At 48.1% G+C, this 19,623-nt stretch overlaps 2 protein-coding genes across 3 annotated transcripts in view; both read right to left on the bottom strand.

The window, feature by feature from the left end:
- Positions 1-233: 233 nt before the first annotated feature.
- Positions 234-11,460, bottom strand: LOC133354811 (waprin-Phi1-like). The gene is made up of 4 exons (XM_061571950.1): positions 11,202-11,460; positions 7,801-7,938; positions 5,482-5,616; positions 234-2,641 (listed from the first exon to the last, which is right to left on the bottom strand). Exons 1-4 carry the CDS (start codon positions 11,281-11,283, stop codon positions 2,505-2,507), a joined length of 492 nt encoding a protein of 163 aa, XP_061427934.1. The 5' UTR covers positions 11,284-11,460; the 3' UTR covers positions 234-2,504.
- Positions 11,461-13,625: 2,165 nt separating this feature from the next.
- The window catches only part of MROH1 (maestro heat like repeat family member 1), a 65,609-nt gene continuing 59,611 nt past the window's right edge, over positions 13,626-19,623 (bottom strand). For both annotated transcript variants that reach the window (XM_061572170.1, XM_061572171.1), the window contains one exon: positions 13,626-19,290. In XM_061572170.1, coding sequence (XP_061428154.1) covers positions 19,208-19,290 — 83 coding nt within the window. In that variant the 3' untranslated portion in view covers positions 13,626-19,207. The remainder of the gene's footprint in view (positions 19,291-19,623) is intronic.

Below are 19,623 nucleotides of genomic sequence, written 5' to 3'. Positions count from 1 at the left end.
ACAACATTTTAGCGCGCCACCTTTTCCGAGGAACGTCCACTTTGAAGCAGACGACGAATACTCGTGCTCAAAGCACCCGCAGTGTTAACCAGGGGCGGCTGTTGGGTTCGAACCTTGAAACCTCTGCAAACGACGTTGCAGACGCGCTATCGGCTCAGCCATGTCACCCGCAAAAAGAAATGTTACTTGACGACAAAGACATAAAAAAACACTTCTAGATAAGTAGCACTTGGCAGGGTTACGTGTGTTTATTTAGAGACTAAATTGCCATTGCATCAGATTTCAGAGTTCTACAAACACCGCTATTTATAAGCCACAGTGTAAAGAACACGAATGCTGATCCTTGCCCACATGGCTCTGCCTGCCTGTCTGCTGGCCCAAGTTGAACCAAGGTGAGGCAGACAGACAACTCACAGACACTCTGACAGACAATCTTACAGACACACTTAAAAACAGACACTGACAGACAGACAGACACTCTCAGACAGACATACACTCTTACAGACACTCAGACAGACAGACACATAGACAGACACGCTTACAGATACACTCTTTTGGCTCCGTTTTTTTGTTCTGATGTCACTCTGGCATTTGGGGCAACACAGCCCACATCTAGATTGACGTGACAATTTTTAAAAGGGAAAAAAAATCACTGCAACTGAAAATTAAACTATTTAGGGAATAACAGTATAGCACCCAGGCACACGTCACACACAGAAAAAGATCCACTTAAAGCTCTCTTCAGGCTGCTGTAGCCAATGCTGTCTGTTGAGTACCTATGAAGGCCGGCACAGCACATGATGTAGCGGCACGACCAACGCCACACCCGGCCACCATTGTCTCCCCAGATAATGAAGGCTCAATCAACTTAGGTTGAGGCCCAGGACTGGTTAACGTATTCACCGCTAATGTTTGCCATGGCCTGGAATCAAACTCCAGTTGCCGGTTTTGTAGTGTGGTGGGATGACCACGATGTTACCGTTGTCCACATATAAAAGACAAAGATCCCCCGTAGAAACTGTAGGGGCAAGTGCAGTTAGCGAGCACCGATGAAGGCCAGCATGGCACACGAGGGGGTGGGTGGCCAGCACCACGCCTTGCCACCTTTGTCTCCCTGGTGGTGATGTTTACACATCGTACCAGGTACTCATTTGAGGCTGAGTCAACCTAGGGGAGGCCCAGGACCAGTTCAAATATTCACCACTGTTATTGGTCGTGAGCGGGAATTGAACACGGGTCACCAGATTCATAGTGAAGTGCGCGAACCACCACGCTACCGCTCCCTGCACACGCACGCGCTTGCATGCACAGACGCGCACGCGCAGACACATGCACCCACACATTCGCAGCAGGCTTGTAACCCCCTTGAAGCCGCAGTCTGCAGACAGCACATGCCGCAAATGCAGCAACAGTCATTGCACATGGCCCGACTGATAACATCTCCAGCGGCAGGCTGTCTTAGTCCACGATCTAACACGGGTGCACGTGATCTCACACAGTGACACACGATGCAACGCAGGTGCACGCAGGGCCGGGTTTAGGTGTAGGGGAGACACACGGGGCATTTGTCCGGCGGCTGACATCTCCAGAGGGACTGTTTATGATGATTATTGTTTGAGCATGATGATTATTGTTGCAGCATGACCAATACATGGACTCCACGAGTCCAGCGACCAAGGGGAAGACCTACGAACAGACGGTGAGATTCTATTACGGCAAATCTTGGAGATCGCGTGTCAGCTGTGTGGCAGCTGCGAGCTTTGGCGGAGAGCGCTGGCGAGATGCGGTGACATCAACAGTTCTGGGCGTGATGACATCTTGATGAACAATATAAACGATCACATTTTTTTAATTTCTGTTTATTAAGTTCTTTTACATTTCGTCCTCCAAGTCTTCCCCCAACTGACATAGATTAAGCCTCTCCTATCGTGCTGACAACAAAAAAAAGATGAATACACGGACGCGAGAACACACGCGCAAGGTTAAACACATCATTCTAAGCGATAAGCAAACTAAGTGGGCTCCGGAAGGACACGTCGTTCGAACAGATGATGACCGAAGGTCAACAACATTCATGGAGTTTGCGTCTCGGTCATGGAACGAATCCGAGAGAACGTCCACTTGTGTAGTTGGAGCGATTTAAAGCTCGCGGGCGCGGACGCGAGGTGGATTGTTTGCATCGAGGGACCACAAGGGACGCGTGTACATCGCACTTCTTTCGCACCGTGCGTAACCGTGACGACTTTGGCGAAGCCGTCGTCCAGCAGTGGATCGATGACGGCCGATGATAACGGCGGTGCTCCCAATGAACTAGCTAAGAATAGAGAGAGGGACTCTTCGCATTCTGCTCTGGCGTCCCCCAGGGGTAACAGACATCCTAAATACGGCCGTGAGTGCGCGCAGCGCCGAGGAGGAAAAACTCCGCGCGGGGAATTCCATGCGCCCGACCGCAAGGGGGGTTCCAATCCCCTCCGCCGGTGGGGGTGGGAGGAGGGGGAGGAGGGCTACTCGCAGGGGTCACTGCAAGCGTGGCCGCAAGTGGTCTGGCAGCACTTCTGATCGTCGCTGCAGTCTCCGTCGTGCTCGCAGTACTCGGCGCACATCCCCGTCGTCTTGGGCTGGGAGCACTTTCCGGGCTTCACTGAAGAGGAAGAAGACAAATGATAATAAAGAACAATGTTTTATTTTACCAGGTGCAAAGCCCCACTGAGCTATACAGATCTTTTTCAGAAGCGACCTGTCCACAGATGATAGCTCAACGAAGTGGCTTAGCACGTGGGCAGTTAGAGCAGCCAAATATTCTGAGCGCACGCCGATTCCAAATGTGGAGGGGAAAACCGGAGGGCCCAGAGAAAAATCCACACGACCACGGGGAGAGGTGAACACGCAAACTCGCGAATATGCAAGCGTCGGTGGTCGGGATTGAACCCACGACCTCCTGCGTACCAGGCGAGGTAGTTAACATCTCGCCACTGGGTCACCACCGCACACTGTTACCACACCCGCCACGTAACAATTGTCCACTTTATTTAGAATTGCATCCATAATAATAATAGTGCTAGCTGCCCCACGTGTTTTTGGGGTGTAACGCGGGTTGCTCCACGCGATGTCCAACGTTGTGCTCTACGTGCCGGGGAGGCAATTTGAACAGTGGCAGCCAAAAGAGTGGGAAACACCGAAGAGGATGTCCACCGCAGACATGGAGGGATGAAATCATGGGGGCAGTATGACCATACTTCACCACGCCAATCAGTAGAGGTTTGGTGAAGTGGTCCCAGGACCAGTTCAGATACCACTCGCCACGACCGGGAACTGAACTCAATTGTTTCATAGAGCAGCGGTCTAAATATGTACGCCTCCACTCCATCTTCTTGGTTCTTTCGGTAAAGTCACGTACAAGTGACTTTACCGAGAGTCACTTCTATGCTTCTACGTGACTTTACCGAAAGAACCAAGAAGATGAATCCCTGCAGTCACGAAAGCTTTAAATCGAAATTTAGCCTCCACTCCACTCAAATTTTGTTCCGGTAGAGTTTTAACAGTAGCAGTTAAATGATGCACCGACTCATCTATTACAGTATTAAGCTCATGATACATGACTGAATCACAAGTTTAAGAATTGGTGTTTTTCCATTTCTACATCTTCATGTTACCCCTGCAGCCACTACAGCTGGCTACCATTTTCAAGTACTAATACAAAATAATCAATTCTGCAATTTTAATATTGATCCTGGATTGTGAAAATTCTCTGCAAAGTTCCAGCAAGGTGGGGATCGTTCCACCGCGGAAAATTAAAACAAATTCCTCCGAACAAATGAAGGACGTGTGAGTTGCAACTGAGATTCCCCTCCGGGAAGGTTGTGTTATAATTGTGAACAATATTTGTGTTTAAGCAATGCTGACAGCGCAAACCAGAAATAAGACATTTAATTCCAGTGGCACGGCCTGTGCACGGAAAAATTACCGCACTAAAAGACCCGGAGGTGGCATTCCTCCAATGGGCAGTCTCAGAACATTAATTAGCGGCCGAGCTTCTGGTGCGGACGCCACACTGAGTTATTCAAGCGCTGGGGCCAACGAGCTGCCAGATGCAATTTGGCGCGTGGCACGGCCACGAATTCTCTAGCCCATCGTGGGGCATAATCAGCAAACTGGTTGGGGGGAAAGGGTTCTTTTATATGTTTTTTTCTCCATTAGCCGCTTCAACATCCTTCCCTGCTCACGTCAACCAAAACCAACGCAAAGCGGCAGCTTCGCAGATCACAAAGGCGGCTATTGTCGGCGCAACGTGCAGAGCGGACGGACGGGTGTGGGCGGGCGAGCGGAGCGCTGGCACCGCGTTTAGAAATAGCACCTGTTGTTGCCCGGCACGTGACGTGCCGCTGCTGTAAATCAGCTAAAGATAACGACCGGGGGGGGGAGCAGCACCCCGTGCGTGGATGTCGCAGAAGCGGCAGGGTTCGGTATCGAGCTCACCTACCCCCCACCTCCCAAACTGGTCGTGTCCGAGGCCGGCCGCTACTTTTTTTTTTACCCAAGCTCTAGAGACCAACAACCTCGAGGGGTGGGCTATGGTGACTCCCTCTGTTGGAGGCCCCTTTCTCCAGCAGTGGCACCAGCGAGCAATTGCAGGGCTGCACCTTTAGCTTTTTTTGTTACCCAATGTTATCCAAACTTGGCTGTCAAGATGCCCTGTCTCGCGGACGAATTGCAACCTGCGCCCCCACGGTCATGGGCCAGAGGGGCCCAGATGAGGGTATTTGTACAGAGGTCTCGTTGTCATTGCTGGTAGCAATGGCCAACGCCAACCACGCTACATCACTGCCACTAGGATTTAACAACACGCAGAGATTCGAATCTGTAAAAGTGGAGGAAACCCATCAAAACAGAATAATAAGTGTCGAATGGAAGAAAAAAAACAAAAAAGATTTAACAACACACGAACATCGGTAGCATTGCATATGCAAAATTCATGCACATATCAAGAACGTCTGACCACTTACCGTTTATAACCACGGACTCAGAGAGTTGGGGAAATGTTGCCATCCCAAAAGACCCTGCTGCCTGTTGGATAGCCACATTTTCTCAACTCGTTGAGATGGCCACAAATTCAGTTATTTTGAGCCTATGGGCTGGATAAGGCTGTTCAATGGATCTCCTGGTGACGTGACAGTTTCACAACCGACAATACCCAGCAAGCACTGCTGGTCACCCATCCAAGTTTCAACTCGGCTCAACCCCGTTCCCCTTCTGATATACGACGACATCAGGTGAATTCAGGGTGGCTTGGTCTCAAGCAGCCGGTCTCTCACCAGCATTTCTCACCGTCAGTACTGACACATAGGAGGAGGTCTCATTTCCATTGATGGGGGGGGGGGGGGTTGATGAAATGTGGCGTTCCCAAGCCTGCATTTGTTTTTCCCGCAGCCACCGTTGAGACCGGCTCACCGGCCAGTGGACGTTAGGGGCAGCCTTACTTACCCAAGTGGGGCTTCATGCACTCGTGACCACAGCCATTGCTGCAGCACTTCTCCTCGCCGGGGCACTCCACATCATCCGTGCAGTACTCGGCGCACATACCCATTCCGTGGCGCACCGGGCACACGCCAAACTTCACTGCGGGGACAACACAGGACACACAACATGCGGCTGTGAAGCCTCTCCCACGAACAGCAAGGGGGCTTTCCTCGAGGCGGCGCAGTGGCGAGATGTTATCTCCCTCGCCGGGGTAGGTAGGAGGTGACTGGTTCGAGCCCCGACCCCCAACGCCTGTATATATTTGGAGTTTGCGTGTCTCTCTCTCTCCGTGGTTATGTGGATTGTGCTCCAGGTCCTTCGGTTTTGACCCTCCACATTAAGAGACATGCGTGTTTAGATTACTTGGCTACTATGAATTCCCACCGTCATGCGTGGCTAGGTCACCTTCAATAAAGAGCTAATGCAGCTCAGTGGGTTTTACCCAAATGAAAAGATATCCTACAGTTCAGTCGCTCGCTCTGTGCTCGTGTTTGAGAGTCGCGCCACGTGCTTCTCTCCATAAAGTCCGCCGTGTCGTGTCCACGCGCGAGAAAACAACCGTCAGGAGCTCAAATCGCTCTCCGGATTTCAATTCCTGGATTCACAACTGGGAAACAAGTAAACCCGTAAAAACAAAGTTTTTCACTATAAATCCTTTATATGCGTGGCGGCTAGAGTCTTCTCGTCCTCTGGCTTGAGATGGCTGCCACCTATGGGTCAGATGATTGTCTGCCAGTATTAAGCAATTGGTAATTAAATATTTAATTTGTTTTCCCTAAACAGTGTAAAATTTTGGAATTTTTTTTCACGAACATTAATTGTCTCGCACAACGAGTCTGTGTGCAAAATGTCAGCTCGATTGGATCACGGGAAGTGGGTTAAAAAACGACCGAAAGATTTGCACAGTCGTAAGCAAGCAAGCAAGCATGCAAGCAAGCAAGCAAGCACGCAAGCAAGCAAGCACGCAAGCAAGCAAGCGAACTTAATATAAAGGATTTAAAAACCTACGCTGGAGTGAGGGAGCTTCGTTTGATTCGTCCAAGGGGAGGTCAATGTTTTGGACGAGGGGAGGGGGGGCCGAGAGGGTGCAACAAGCCAAAGGCGTTAATGTTTTTTTTAAACCCCTTCTCAGCCACATTTGAACTCCACAATGATCTCCTTGGCTCACGCACGCCTGTCGTAATAACGATGACACTGCCTACCACCATGCATTTGCCTGCAGCATCGTTCGGCCCCCGTGATGGTCAATGACAATTGTAATTAGGTGAGAATGTGTACCCATTAAAAAGGGATGTCGATGGCGATTTTTTTTTCTTTCCCCCGTTCGATGTCACGTTCCAGGTCATACCAATCAATTTTGTTCCTTTAGACGGTCTCATCATAAACAAGCTGCTGGCCCTAACAAGGCACGCTACATAAAGATTGCTGTTAATAGGTTTTGTTTTGTTGCACGCGGGTGAAAATAACGCACTTAAAACGTGCACGATATTATCCACCTTATCACCGTGCATTTTGTGCTTGTGTGCAGGCAGGTCAAAGGTTCGGCGTGATAGAGGCCAATTAGCGCCTTTCGGACACCACCCTGTTACCCACGAAGAGGATGACGCAAACCCAGCCGGACACGACCAAATCAACGTGCCCGACCTTCGGATGCCGGAAAGCTAAGCAGGTTTGATTTAGCCTGTTGAGTACTTTGATTGGAGACTGCCTAGGAATACGAAGTGCTGTGGGCTCGGGTTGCGAGGTGGCCAGGAAACAACTGCACGGTCAACGGGATTCTTGAATCTATGTATGCAGACATTTGAGTGTTACCACCTCCTCGTATGCACGATGGGTTTTCTCTCGGTCCTACAGTTTCTTAAAACATGCCGTACACCTATTACTGGAATTGCGCCAAGCATTCCAATGTATCAAGGCCACCCCGAAAAAAAAACTTGAGACTCAGGCTTTCCTGGTTTAAAGATAATTATTATAAGGGCTTTTCCACATGGCCGTGACAGCATGCCGTCAACCTTCGCCTCTCAGTGGCTCAGTGAGCTGGGTCACCGAGATCACAGGGGAGCGCCATGACAAAGCAGCTGACTCAAGCAGAATGACCCTTACGGTGGCTAGAAGGTGGACATAAAAGGTTGATTAGACTCCATATTGTAGCAATCAAGTGGGTGAGTAATACTGTTGCTGCTGCTGCGTAGGCTTCCGTGCTTGTGCTTCATAGCTCTCCGAGGTGTCTGTCTTTTTATTTTACTTCTCTCGCACCGTACGTAGCCCAACCGAAGCTCGTACCTATGACGGGGGTGACACACACGGGCCCGCAGTCGAAGACGCAGCACTTGTGCAGTGAAGAAGGGCAGTCCTCGTCGTTGACGCAGCCCCTCTGGAACGGCTTCTCGAGCAACTTCTTGGGGCAACTCTTGTAGCCATCTGTCACAGACGCTCACGCAGAGACCCGCGTCGGCCGCCGCACTAGCGGAGTGGCACCAGCGGGGTGCCACAGCCTCCTGCTGGAAAATAATACGACCTGTCTTCCACATACTCCCCCCTCCACCCCCACATGCTTCCACTCTGCATCAACGGCGGAGACATTGTCTGTAGTGTTTACTACCCAAGAGGGAGATGCCCTCACGCTCCCCCACGCCCCCGTCTCTCGGAATCACTCACTCCGCCAGTAAAATTATGACCGTCCCCAACAGCTGCCCCCCCCCCCATCCCCACTTCCCCCACCACCCGGCCCCACAGACTCATTTGGAATTCGCTGTGTGCCCGGTGCCTTCCATCAATTAGAGCCACGTGCACGCCTCATTAGAGCCACCACACCGCCTGCACGTGGGGGCTCTGTGTGGGGGGCTCTGCGCGATATCGCACCCCGACAGCGTGGATTTTTTCTTTTTGGGGTGGGGGGAGGGGGAGATTTTATGCGCCGATCACAGCTAAAGAGCGTTAAAAAGACAAAACCCTCCAGGTCTAACAGCGCATTGATTCACAGGTTTTTAATCTCGCGCCGCGATTTGTTATAACATTGTGGTGGTGGTGATGGTAGTTCCATTGCCTCGAATCGTATGCGTATCAGGCAGAGGCATATCACTGATGGCTGCCCAATAACAACGGGTGCATTCTGAAGGGACTAGCAGACTCCACTCAGCTACCCAGATGGAATGGCTTACAACATTAAAAGTACAGTTGTAGCCTGTTGCTTTTTTTAAAACACCATAAATGAAGACGCGAATATGAATTTAAGTGTTTTTTTTTATTCGTATATCACGTATCTAACGGGGTCAGTCATGTCACCTCTGCCAGCCACTCAAGGCACTCTCCATTAGCCACTATGTTAAACGACTCGCACCGCGGCGCTGAACTCTGACAATTCATCGTGTTATCGGGGACGAGAAGGCGGTGAGAGTGAGTTACCGTCTCTCTTAAAAAGATTTCCCTTGCCCCTCCAACAAAATCTTTATCATCGTTTGGAGTGGAAGACGGCAACTTTCGCGTGGCCCACTATTCTGTTGAAATGAAAAATCACCACTAATGCCATCAACCCGGCGGACCTGACATTGATCAACGATCTCCCGGTCTCCAGAGCAACAGCTCAAATCGCAGTCAACAGGACTAGCATCACCCTCACGGAATATTTCCCGTGACTAAGTAGCCCCGGTGATAGCGAGAGGCAATGCTGGATCCCAAGTCGACGTGCCAATGCTGCTCTGGCCAACATTGGCACGTTGGATAACATAACAGTCAAATACCCTACCTGGTTGATTACGTTCTTCCCGAGAACGTAATCAACCAGGTAGGGTATTTGACTGTTATGTTATCCGACTCTCTGTTGTATTACATTACATTTCTAAGTAAACTAGATTTGTGCTTCTATTTCATTAATACCTGATGATGATTGCTTGTGTTGCAATCGAAACGTTGTATGCTAGTATTTAATTTATTATTTTCTCTTTATACGTGACTTTACTGAAAGAACCTAAGAGTAATTCCTGCAGTCACGAAAGCTCCAAATTAAGTTTGATTGGCACGTTGGCCCAGCGTGTTGGATTCCAGGCTCGGGGCAGACCCGGCTGAAATAAAGCAACGGTCTTTCGTCGTGTGCTGTCCAGGATGCACTGAAAATTTCGGGATGGATAAAAAATGAAAAGAAATGAATCCCAGTTGACGATCCTTTGCCGCAGGTTTAAACAACTTGGGATAACGAACGGAAAAGCGCTCGCGATGAAAGTGTGCGAGGAGAGAGCGTGACGTATGGCGGTTACAACATATGTAATTACAGTTTTAAAATAACACACCTAACCTTAACCTTAATGGGATTTTTTTTTTTACTCAACACGAAGCCTCAACCTTAATTCTATAAGTAGCGGCAGGCAAAACCTCTTATTAACCTTAATGTTTGAGAGTAATGGTATAATGTGTACCATTCAACCGCACACCACTGTTCCGGCTATTAGCTACAATGAGGAAGTTATAACCCATAGCCTGGTCCAACTTAAGTAGTTTTACCAATTACCGGGCAGGCTATTACTGGATAATTGATAACAGAATTGTTTAGTTAGTATTTCAACCGAATAATTAAGACACTGGTAGAGGTAATTTTTTTTGTTATGAATTTTAACTGCGTTTCAATTTTCACCACGGTTGGGATTTGTGATCTCAGACACCATCAACAAATTTAGCATTACCAACTTCCTGCCAAACCAAACGGAGCGCACCCAGCACGACGACATTTTGTTCGAATTAGTTGTGGAAGCCGTGTCAGCAGTCGTGCAACGCGAGGGTTATTCTGAAGCCTGGCAACTATTTTTTTGTAATCATCGTGAGATGGTCTCGGTAAGGGTGGCCGGTCGGTTATTTAAAAAAAAAAATCTTAAACCAGGAAAGACACCGAGTCTCGCGACTCTATTTCTGGAGACTGCCAAATTTTCGGAGGCGATGTCACTATGTTTAATTCAATATGCGTGATTTGCAGGTAACTGTTAAGCATTTGGGATATTTGGCCAATACAAATGACATTGAATGTTACAGGCGGGGGGGGGGGGGGCGTTTCTGTGGGAGGAAACCAGAGAACCCAGAGGGAACCCATGCACCACAGGCAAACATACAAACTTCACGACGAAAGGCGCCCGAGTCAGGAGTCAAACCCAGGATTTTGCCGCTTTGAGGCACACGTGTCACCACTGCGCCACCCCGCCATGGCGATGTGCAGAGATGGCGAGAGACATGGCGGTTGTTTTGGATAGTAGCGTGATAAGAGGTTGCTGACTCAATACTCTTGATTTAATAAGGGGATGTAAATTTAAACGAGTGAATTGTAATGAATTATAATGTACAGCCCTCTGTCCATTCCCTGCTGATTAAAGACCTCCACGTGCCGTATGAGACACGGGGCTTGCTTAAGCATACTTCACCATGCTGGTCGGTGTGGTTTAGTGGACAGGGGGTGTTCAGGGTCAATTCTGGTTCAGCTTGCCACTGAAGTTAGCCGTGACCCAGAATCAATGTCTATCTGGGCTGTTATATTCCCCCGCTGCCAATGGAAACCACATTTAATTTCGATACCCGCCGGTGCTTAACTAAAATCTGATCTGCAACACTTTTGGACGACACCTCATTCAACCGACGTTGCAGTTTTAAGTCCACCACCACCACCACAACCACCAACAGAGCAAGCAAGCCAACGCTTCACTCACCAGGGCCGGACACATAGCCGAAGGCTTTCACGTAGCCGACCGCGAGCAGCAGGACCGCGCAGACGGCGAGACGGGCCTCCATTATCGTTCGGCCGGCCGGACGGACGGACGGACGGACGGGCGGCCGGGCTGGCTGGCGGGGTTCGGGCGAGCAGTAGCTTCGGGCGGCCGCTGTGGTGTCCGTGGCAGCTGTGGTACGACGATGTCCCCGCTCGGACGTAGTGTGCCGCCGCTCCGGTATCACTGACGTTGACGCCTTCCCTATTGGGTTTCAGTGCAGCTGCCCTCGGTTACAAACTTTGGGGGGAGGGGGGGACTTTTACTTTTGTTCGTCTTTTTTTCGAGTTGTTCGAGTGCCCATTAACAGGCCGAAGCATGCGTTGCATTAAACCCAGTGAAAGCAACGCAGTGTTAACGACTCGGGCGGATTTTGATATCCGTTATTCTGGGAAGCAGAAAATATCAGATAGCTTTTCCAGAGAGGTTGGCCGTGGTGTCGCTGGCAATCGAGTGGGGGAGGCTCGAACGGTGCAGCAGTAACACGAGTGGCAGGGCACCACCACTGAAAGCATAACAGAGGCAGCAATGACCAGCAACTAGGTGACCAGCTAAGATTGATCGAGTCATGCCCTTATTGTTAAAGTGCACCAAGATAAATTTTAGAAAAAGTCCATCAATAAGTAAGATACCACCACATGCAGGAACTCAACAACCAAACTTCACAATGTGTAAAGCTGCAACATTATTCTGATTTCACAAGTAATCGAGATTTTGTTTGTACGATCTTTCCTACTTCACTGTTTTGCACCCAATATCGCGTGATGTGGAGCGTTTTCCTGTGATATCATGTGACGATGCGTGTGATGCATTATCCGAGCCTTGTGATTTTTGTGCCGGTAGTACTGTGTTGATGCACAACCTTGCCATTCGAAACTTGACCACTGTGTACAATTGTTTTCGGTTGTTTTGTTCACGCTTTTTTTGTAAATCGGGTCCCAATCAAAAATGAACATTTATTTTCCAATGGGTTGTATCTGTGCCAAAACAAACCAAACCAAACTCATACCAAGCTAAGAAACAACTTACTTTTATCATGTTAAATCTACACAGCTATTGAATACCGACTACATACTGTGCCTACTGTTTGTGCACTCAGCGCATTCAGCATAATCAGCGTTTATGTCACGGTGTTAAATGGACAAAAATACAGTCAATTATGCCACGATTTTGTCGGGAATGTTGAGCGTTTCTTAGCCATGTGTATAAATCTCGGGAGGTGTCAAGACACTCACGACACCCACAGTAGCTGCTGCTCCTTGGTACATTTCTACCGTACACCTGGACACGCAGCTGAACAACCCTGCCATTTCTACAATGAAATACAAGCACATTGTTTATAATAAAGATGTTTTTATTATATCGTGCAAATATAAATGTGTCGTTAAGCAGCTAACCACCCGACACGGCCAATTAGTAAGGTTTGCTACGTAAACAAAAAACGTGCCAATTAGTTACTACTTCAGCCCACCGGTGTAATGGAGAGTAAATCCACAACATTAACAATTTCAGTACCGTTACGTTTTCGCAGGTAATCAATTACATACAGCATCGTCGGAAGATTTTGCCAGAATTGTGAATTGTAAACACACCGGTGGTAGGCTTAAGTAGAAACTCATTAGCATGTTTTGTTTAAGTGACAAACCTTACCAATTGGCTGTTTCGGGTGGTGGCGGGTTTAACGACATATTTATACTTACACGATCTAACCCAAAAAACACCTTTAACATGAACATTGGTCGCGAAAGCCTACGGCGTCAAACAGGCAAATTGTTATTAAATTAAGACTCCGTCCTCCGTTCTGCAAAAAAATCAGAGAGAGATGTGTTTTTCTTGACCTCGTCTATTATCCACGAGCATGGTTTGTACATTCACGGCGTGCCGTGACACAACACTGCCCTCCGCTGGACTGCGCAACCACTTTCATCTGTGCTCTCCCTCTGCCTTGCCGCTTGCCGCCAGAGAAAAAAACATTCACTCGGAGCATCTGCGACGATTTACACACATTGTTGACTGTGGCCCACCGGTCAATTGGGAAGATACAAAACGACCGATGCATCGCCATCACGCTCACACAAGCATGCACGTTGCCCAAGGTGGGTCCCCTCCTTTACCAGGAAGTTGGAATTGATACAAAAAGCCAAATTCTGGTCACGATGCTTAAATTTACTCTCCGCTGTGTGTTTTTTTTGCTGTCGCTGTTGTTGGGTTGAGCCGCACTTTGCCCCCGTATGGTGTCGGTGGTACAACTCGAAAACACATGGGAGAGCCGTAAAGCGCAAAGACGAAAACCTCGGCAGCAGCAAAGCTGAGCAAGCAGTGAACATCCGCAAATATCTTCAAAATGATTGACACCAGTCATCATGGTAATGTCCCAATATAACTTTATTTTTACATCGTAAAATGATTGTGTTTCTTTTTGGCGTCAAGTACGCATTCGCTACACGATGCTTATAACTCAGTACAGTCGTAGAATGTAATGTACATTATTTAAAGTGTATTGCAAAGACCATTGCTCTCAAACGCAAACGAAGTGCATCAAAATCAGCCACCCAGCAACCTTCAAGACCGTCGACCCCAATTCCGAACGTTTAACCGATGGCGTAAACAGCATGACATCACGAAACCCGGGTATATAACGTACAGTATATTTGACAATTTACAGCTTTTTTTGTTTAAGGTTTCTAACGGTTACCATTTTAACCAGACCACACAAGCACACAAGCAAGAAACCGCTCCACAGCTACTCCCCCCCACCCCCACCCCCGCCCCCACCACCGCGGTCACGATAGACGAGGATTAGCAGAGCACTGGGGCAGCAAATTCATACATCAGTCATTGAGATCAGGTTGTGTTCGAAAAAATGTGATCCTTTTTCTAAAGTTACGGATCAAAGCTAATCCAAATGCATATGGAAAAAATAGGCTTCACATCACCAATTAAAACGTTGGCATCGAGAGATGAATGGACTGCCGCATGCCCGAGCTGTAGAAGGGGTGGTGGCTGCTTTAAAGGTGTCAATCGCTTCGAGCCGTTTAACCCCGAGCCACACTCCGTGGCTCAATAAGCAGCGGTCCACCACCACTGAGTAGAACAAGCGCAGCAACGTCCAGGATTGAGTGCAACGCGTTTCTGTTGACAAAACAGGAGTTGCTGTGACAAGCATGGGCGTCGGTAATAAAGGCCACGCAGCGCCAGGAAACCGATTGTGCGACAGTGGCGCTTGCACGGCGCTCCTCCGTCAAGCGGCAAACAGCCGCGGGCTCCCCGCGGCCGTGATCCCAAGGGGCGAGTTTGGGGGGCGACGGTCGCCGTGGCGTTTCCGCTCGTAGACATCTCGTCGCCCAACATCTGAGCAAATCTGATCGCAGCAACCTCCGACCTCCGACCAGAATCGCAGGGCTCGCATCGAGGACCGATATCGCGCGCTCTCGCCTCGTTGGAAAAGAACGGCGGCCTCACGAGTGGGGCGTGGAACGATACGGTGTGGACGGTTGGTGCTGTTGGTGGTGGTCGTGTGGTCTGACGGTGTTGGAAAGGTTTGATGGCGCTATGATTGTGTAGAGCAGTGGTTCTTAACCTTTACTGCAGCCTTGCACCCTTTTGGTTCTCAGTCGTAAAACAATGGATAATGTTTATAAGTACCAAGGGTTTGTCTTTCGATTTACCTTCTAAAAACATCTGGTATGTCTCGCACATCCAGAACGGGCATCTCACACCCCCAGGGGGTGCGTGCACCCCAGGTTAAGAACCACTGGTTTAGAGAGATAGAGTGATGGTGTGTTATGATTGTGGGGGGGGGGGGGGGGGTGATGTGGTGTGATGGGGTGAATAAAGTGTGGTGTATGGATGATGTGGATAAAATGGGTGATGTGGTGTGCATAGAGAGTGTTAAGTGCTATGATGGTGTGGTGAGATGTGTGGTGAGATGTGGTGAGAAGTGTGGTGAGATGTGTGGTGAGATGTGTGGTGAGATGTGGTGTGATGGGCATGACGGGCATCCAGAGTCGACTCAACCAATCAATGTCAGCTCCACACCGCTGTGGGTTGCAGGAGAGAGAACTCTGTCCCTTCATTCAGTTGCCCACCAAGCTTACCGAAGTCTGCTCATGGTTTATGCGTTGCAAGCGACGGTTGCCAATGATGGTTGCCCGCAACGATTGCCCTAAAATGCCCCTGCTGGATCCATGGCTTTGGCATTCACGCGAGTGTCTGCGATCTTTCAAAAAGTTTTTGTTGATGAAATGACAAATTAAATTAGAACAGCTTGGACATTTAGTAACTTGGTGATGCATTTACAATGCCGTCACAAAAAAAACCTTTCACAAACTGTGTGAAAGTCAAGAGCCATTATTTACGCCCGTCCGTTTTATCAACTCCAAACCTCCCACTCGCACAAAGGCAACCAATTCATCCGTGTGTCAATAAAAATATCTATCTAGCACATTCCATTATGTAGAGTTATAATGACCAACAAATGACTAACCAACTCCAGTCTGGATCCACACAACTGTATAATTATATTACTGCCCAAGCTTGCCTATTCATATTTAAGACTCGCAGCCAGACAAGCTGTGCTGAGAATACATATTCATCATGTCACACACACACACACACCCACTTGTACCTCGATGGACATTTCAGCATGAGCAGTGTTTTCATATTACATATCAAGGAATTTATGAGGAAAAAAAAGTGAATAAATAACAAATGTATAGCTTCAAAAGCCTTTTCATACTTGAGAATTTCATGGAACCTTGTCTCAATAGGGCCATGGGTTAAGCGAGATGATTACATAAAAAAAATATGAACACATGTAACATTGTGGAAGATACAAATGCTAACCTTCAGCCCATTTTTATCCATCAGGTTACGTGATCAACGCTAGAGTATGCGGCTCGCAATCAGAAGGTTATCAGTTCAAATCCAGGGTCAACAAGATGCATACTGCTTTCTGGGGAAATCAACCGTGGTTGTATTTTGGAAATAATTTTTAGTTTTGACAAACGCTGACATTCCTGCCTAGTCAGAATTTCACTGTTATGCAAATTACATCATACAAATTTCAAGTGTGTATAAATGTATATATATACACACTTTGCACATTTATGCGTACCTCAAAGTGCACCTAGCCTGGCACAAGTGCCTTGGTGACATTGCCAACCACTTAGTGACGGACGGCAGTTGTTGTTCGTCACCAAGTGATGGCAGTTGCTATTACACAAGCACAACAATTATAGGCACGTGCATAAATAAACTAATGTCTATACACAAAATAGACTAATTATATATGTGTGCGCAGCATGTATAATTACACTCATATATACCCACACACACACGCACGTGTGTACGTGGGTATATATGTAATCTTACAAAACAGACACTGAAAATCAATAGGGCCGTGGAACAGGTGGGTTTTATTCCCAGTCAGTACTCCCACCCAGGGGATTTTAATTATTTCCAACCAACTGTCCTCAGTGTCTGCTTGCGCAGGAATCCCAACTTGGACTTGCCACAAATTGTCGTCTCATTGAGTGGAGCCATCGGCAATTCCGGGGGAGAGAGAGGGGAGCGAGGTGTACGTAACGTGCAAAGACCAGAAAAAATTCCCATTAGTGCTACCTTTTTTTTTTTACAAAAAAATAACATCCGTAACCTTCACTATCCATGCGAAATCATATTTAACAAGCTGACAGACCAGTTCATTAACCATTTCACCAATGGCATTATTATAATTTTAGCAACACTCCAATTTATTCAGACAAAAAAAAAACTTGTTATAATTGGGCCAGCAGCCAGTGCGGGTCAGAGGGCCTGGGAGCCAAAACAACGGCTGCTTTTGCACGCCGTCAAATGTTTGGAGTGGCGACGCAGACTGAAGTTTAATTGTTTTTCACTTTACTTTGGGATATTTGTTTTTGCCGACGTCCAAGCGAGAGGGACATCATATCGCACACGGCTCCTCGGTGGAAAGGGGGAGCAGCAGTCTGAAGAGAGGAACGCCCACGCGCTGACCGTCGGGCAAACTGTGTTCCCATCCAGCTTGCCAACATCCCGCCCCCAAGCTTGCCTTCAACTCACCCCATTCCAGTGGAATTACAATAATAATAACAACCATAATCATTTCAAGCCCTTTGTCAATCCACTGTTGGATCAAATGTGCCTGCACCATGTCGTGTGTGAAAGGGGGGATATCTGAACATGGTTCATCAGCGTGGGATGAAGTACAGTATCGTCAAACAGCGGGTTGGTGAAGGAGAGATTAAGAAACAGTTCAGATCCCACTCACCACCGACATTAATCAAACTCAGGTTGCCAGGTTCATTGCATGGTGCAACAACCACCGTACTAACACTCCACCCCTCCTATGCAATGCCCTCTCTAACGAGGCTCCTTGACCAGCACGCATTCCTCAAACTGTTCAGCACGAGGCGCAGCACTCGCACCACCCCGAAAGACTCTTCCCACGCCAAACCACAAACTGCGCCAAGCTTATACCACGATGCCGCGCGCCCCGATCGTGGGCGAGTTTTCTCGATCACAGCGGGTCTCCAAAGCAAGCGCAACTTCTGATTCGGAGATCGTTGAGCGGGACTTTCATTTGCAGCGTGTGCGCGCGTCTGTATTGGGAAAGCCATGTGGTCGAGATTACTCGCATCATGATTGACTGCGCATCCCCTCGACACACGTTCTCTTGTGTTACTCCCGGCAGACGGGGTCGGCATTGGAAACAGATTGGCCCATCTGATGTTTCCACGCCCATTGCTTTCGCAACCCCACCATATGACCTTCATGTGGCGCCGACTGGATTTGCATTACGGACTATGGATCTGTGACCAATTGCGCATGTGACATATTAGACTTTGCGATTTCTTCACTCGGAATTCACAAATCAGCACAATCATCAAATTACATCGAGCCAAGGGTACAATTATGTGTCACAGCGCACAAGTTTTCTTCTGACAAACGTACGAGCTTATTATTGGACGTTACACAGTTTTTAAATCACTCCCACATCAGGTATGAATGCCTACAAAAGCTCACCAGCTTTAAATAAGCATATTACCCACGCATTGGCTCTTTCAGCTGAGCATCAATAACTTAGGAACACAACATTCTCTGCCAGGCCATTGAACATCAGTAAGGACGGCGGTAGTAGCTTTACAAATCTCACGGCTGTCTGTCAAGGCATTAGATTATTTCATTCCGTTACGCCACTTTCTGACACTGCATTAGACTTGTATTCCTTCGCGCACTGACCCATGCAGTCTCGTTCCATTCAAATGTGCACGTGAGAAAAAAAAAATTGCCCGAGCGACACGAGTTATTATTATGAACATGATGTACAAAAAAAAGGTGTAAGGCTTAAATGATTGCTACAGGATGTCGGTGATCTGATACCCAACATAAGGGCGATTCAACCCCTCATGATATTGTCGAAGTCCAATGGAAACAACCAGGAACAACACAGACTTGGCATGAGCGTCACACTATAATTTTGCCGCATAATTCGAAAGGGGCTGATACACATCCTCCGTAATTTGGTCCACGAGAGAAAGGACAGAAGGAAAAAGAACAGAACAGGCCGTACGGGATTTTCAGCTGCCATGTAAGCGTACGAGCAGCTGCGCACAACAACAAACGAGCTACACGGTGAATCGAATGACGTTGCAATAAACAGTCACTTCAGAGCCAAATTAATCAATCACCCTGCCCGCAACCCCAAAATCAAACACGCCTGATAAAACAACGTTCGTGCGCGTTAACACCGCTACCCTGTTTATATTTATAATAAACTCGACTGTGAAATTTACCGGGTTTTTTGGCCAACGTTAACGCCGCAATGTTTTGCCGTTGGGTTTTTTCTTTCCCCCCTTTTTTCCAAAGGAGGAACTCGTAACCGCGCAGCAAGACGTACTTGCAGTTCTCGCACTCAAGCTCGGGAGCTTTCACATCGTGTGGAAGAGACTCAGCGCTTCCGCTGCCTTCGTTCTCACCGCGGCGGATGGATCCTTGAGCAAAATAATCACAGCTGGGAAAACACAAGGCGGTCATACACAGCGCTGCGTCAATAAAGGCACGAGTTGAACTACGGCTACAAATTAGACGGTCATAAAATAAAATTATAACTGCCAGGCAGCGACGGAACCGGCTTTTAGGAGGGGAATGTTGGTCCACAGGGAAAAGCCTAGGTCTTATTTTATGCATGTACAGACACACGATACATTAATTTACGTTCACATTCAGCACGAGCAATGTGAATCTATATATTGCAAACATAAATTACGCGCTCGGTGCTAATGTGGGTGCAGCTGGTTTTAACGTGAAAGCAGGAGAAATTCATTAAATGCTTTAGTTTTGGTCC

The sequence above is a fragment of the Lethenteron reissneri genome, chromosome 49 (assembly GCF_015708825.2).
Source record: "Lethenteron reissneri isolate LAM-NWPU_2019-01 chromosome 49, ASM1570882v1, whole genome shotgun sequence".
Taxonomy (NCBI): domain Eukaryota; kingdom Metazoa; phylum Chordata; class Hyperoartia; order Petromyzontiformes; family Petromyzontidae; genus Lethenteron; species Lethenteron reissneri.
Note: the sequence above shows the minus strand (reverse complement) of the source record. Positions and strands in the feature narration are given on the sequence as shown.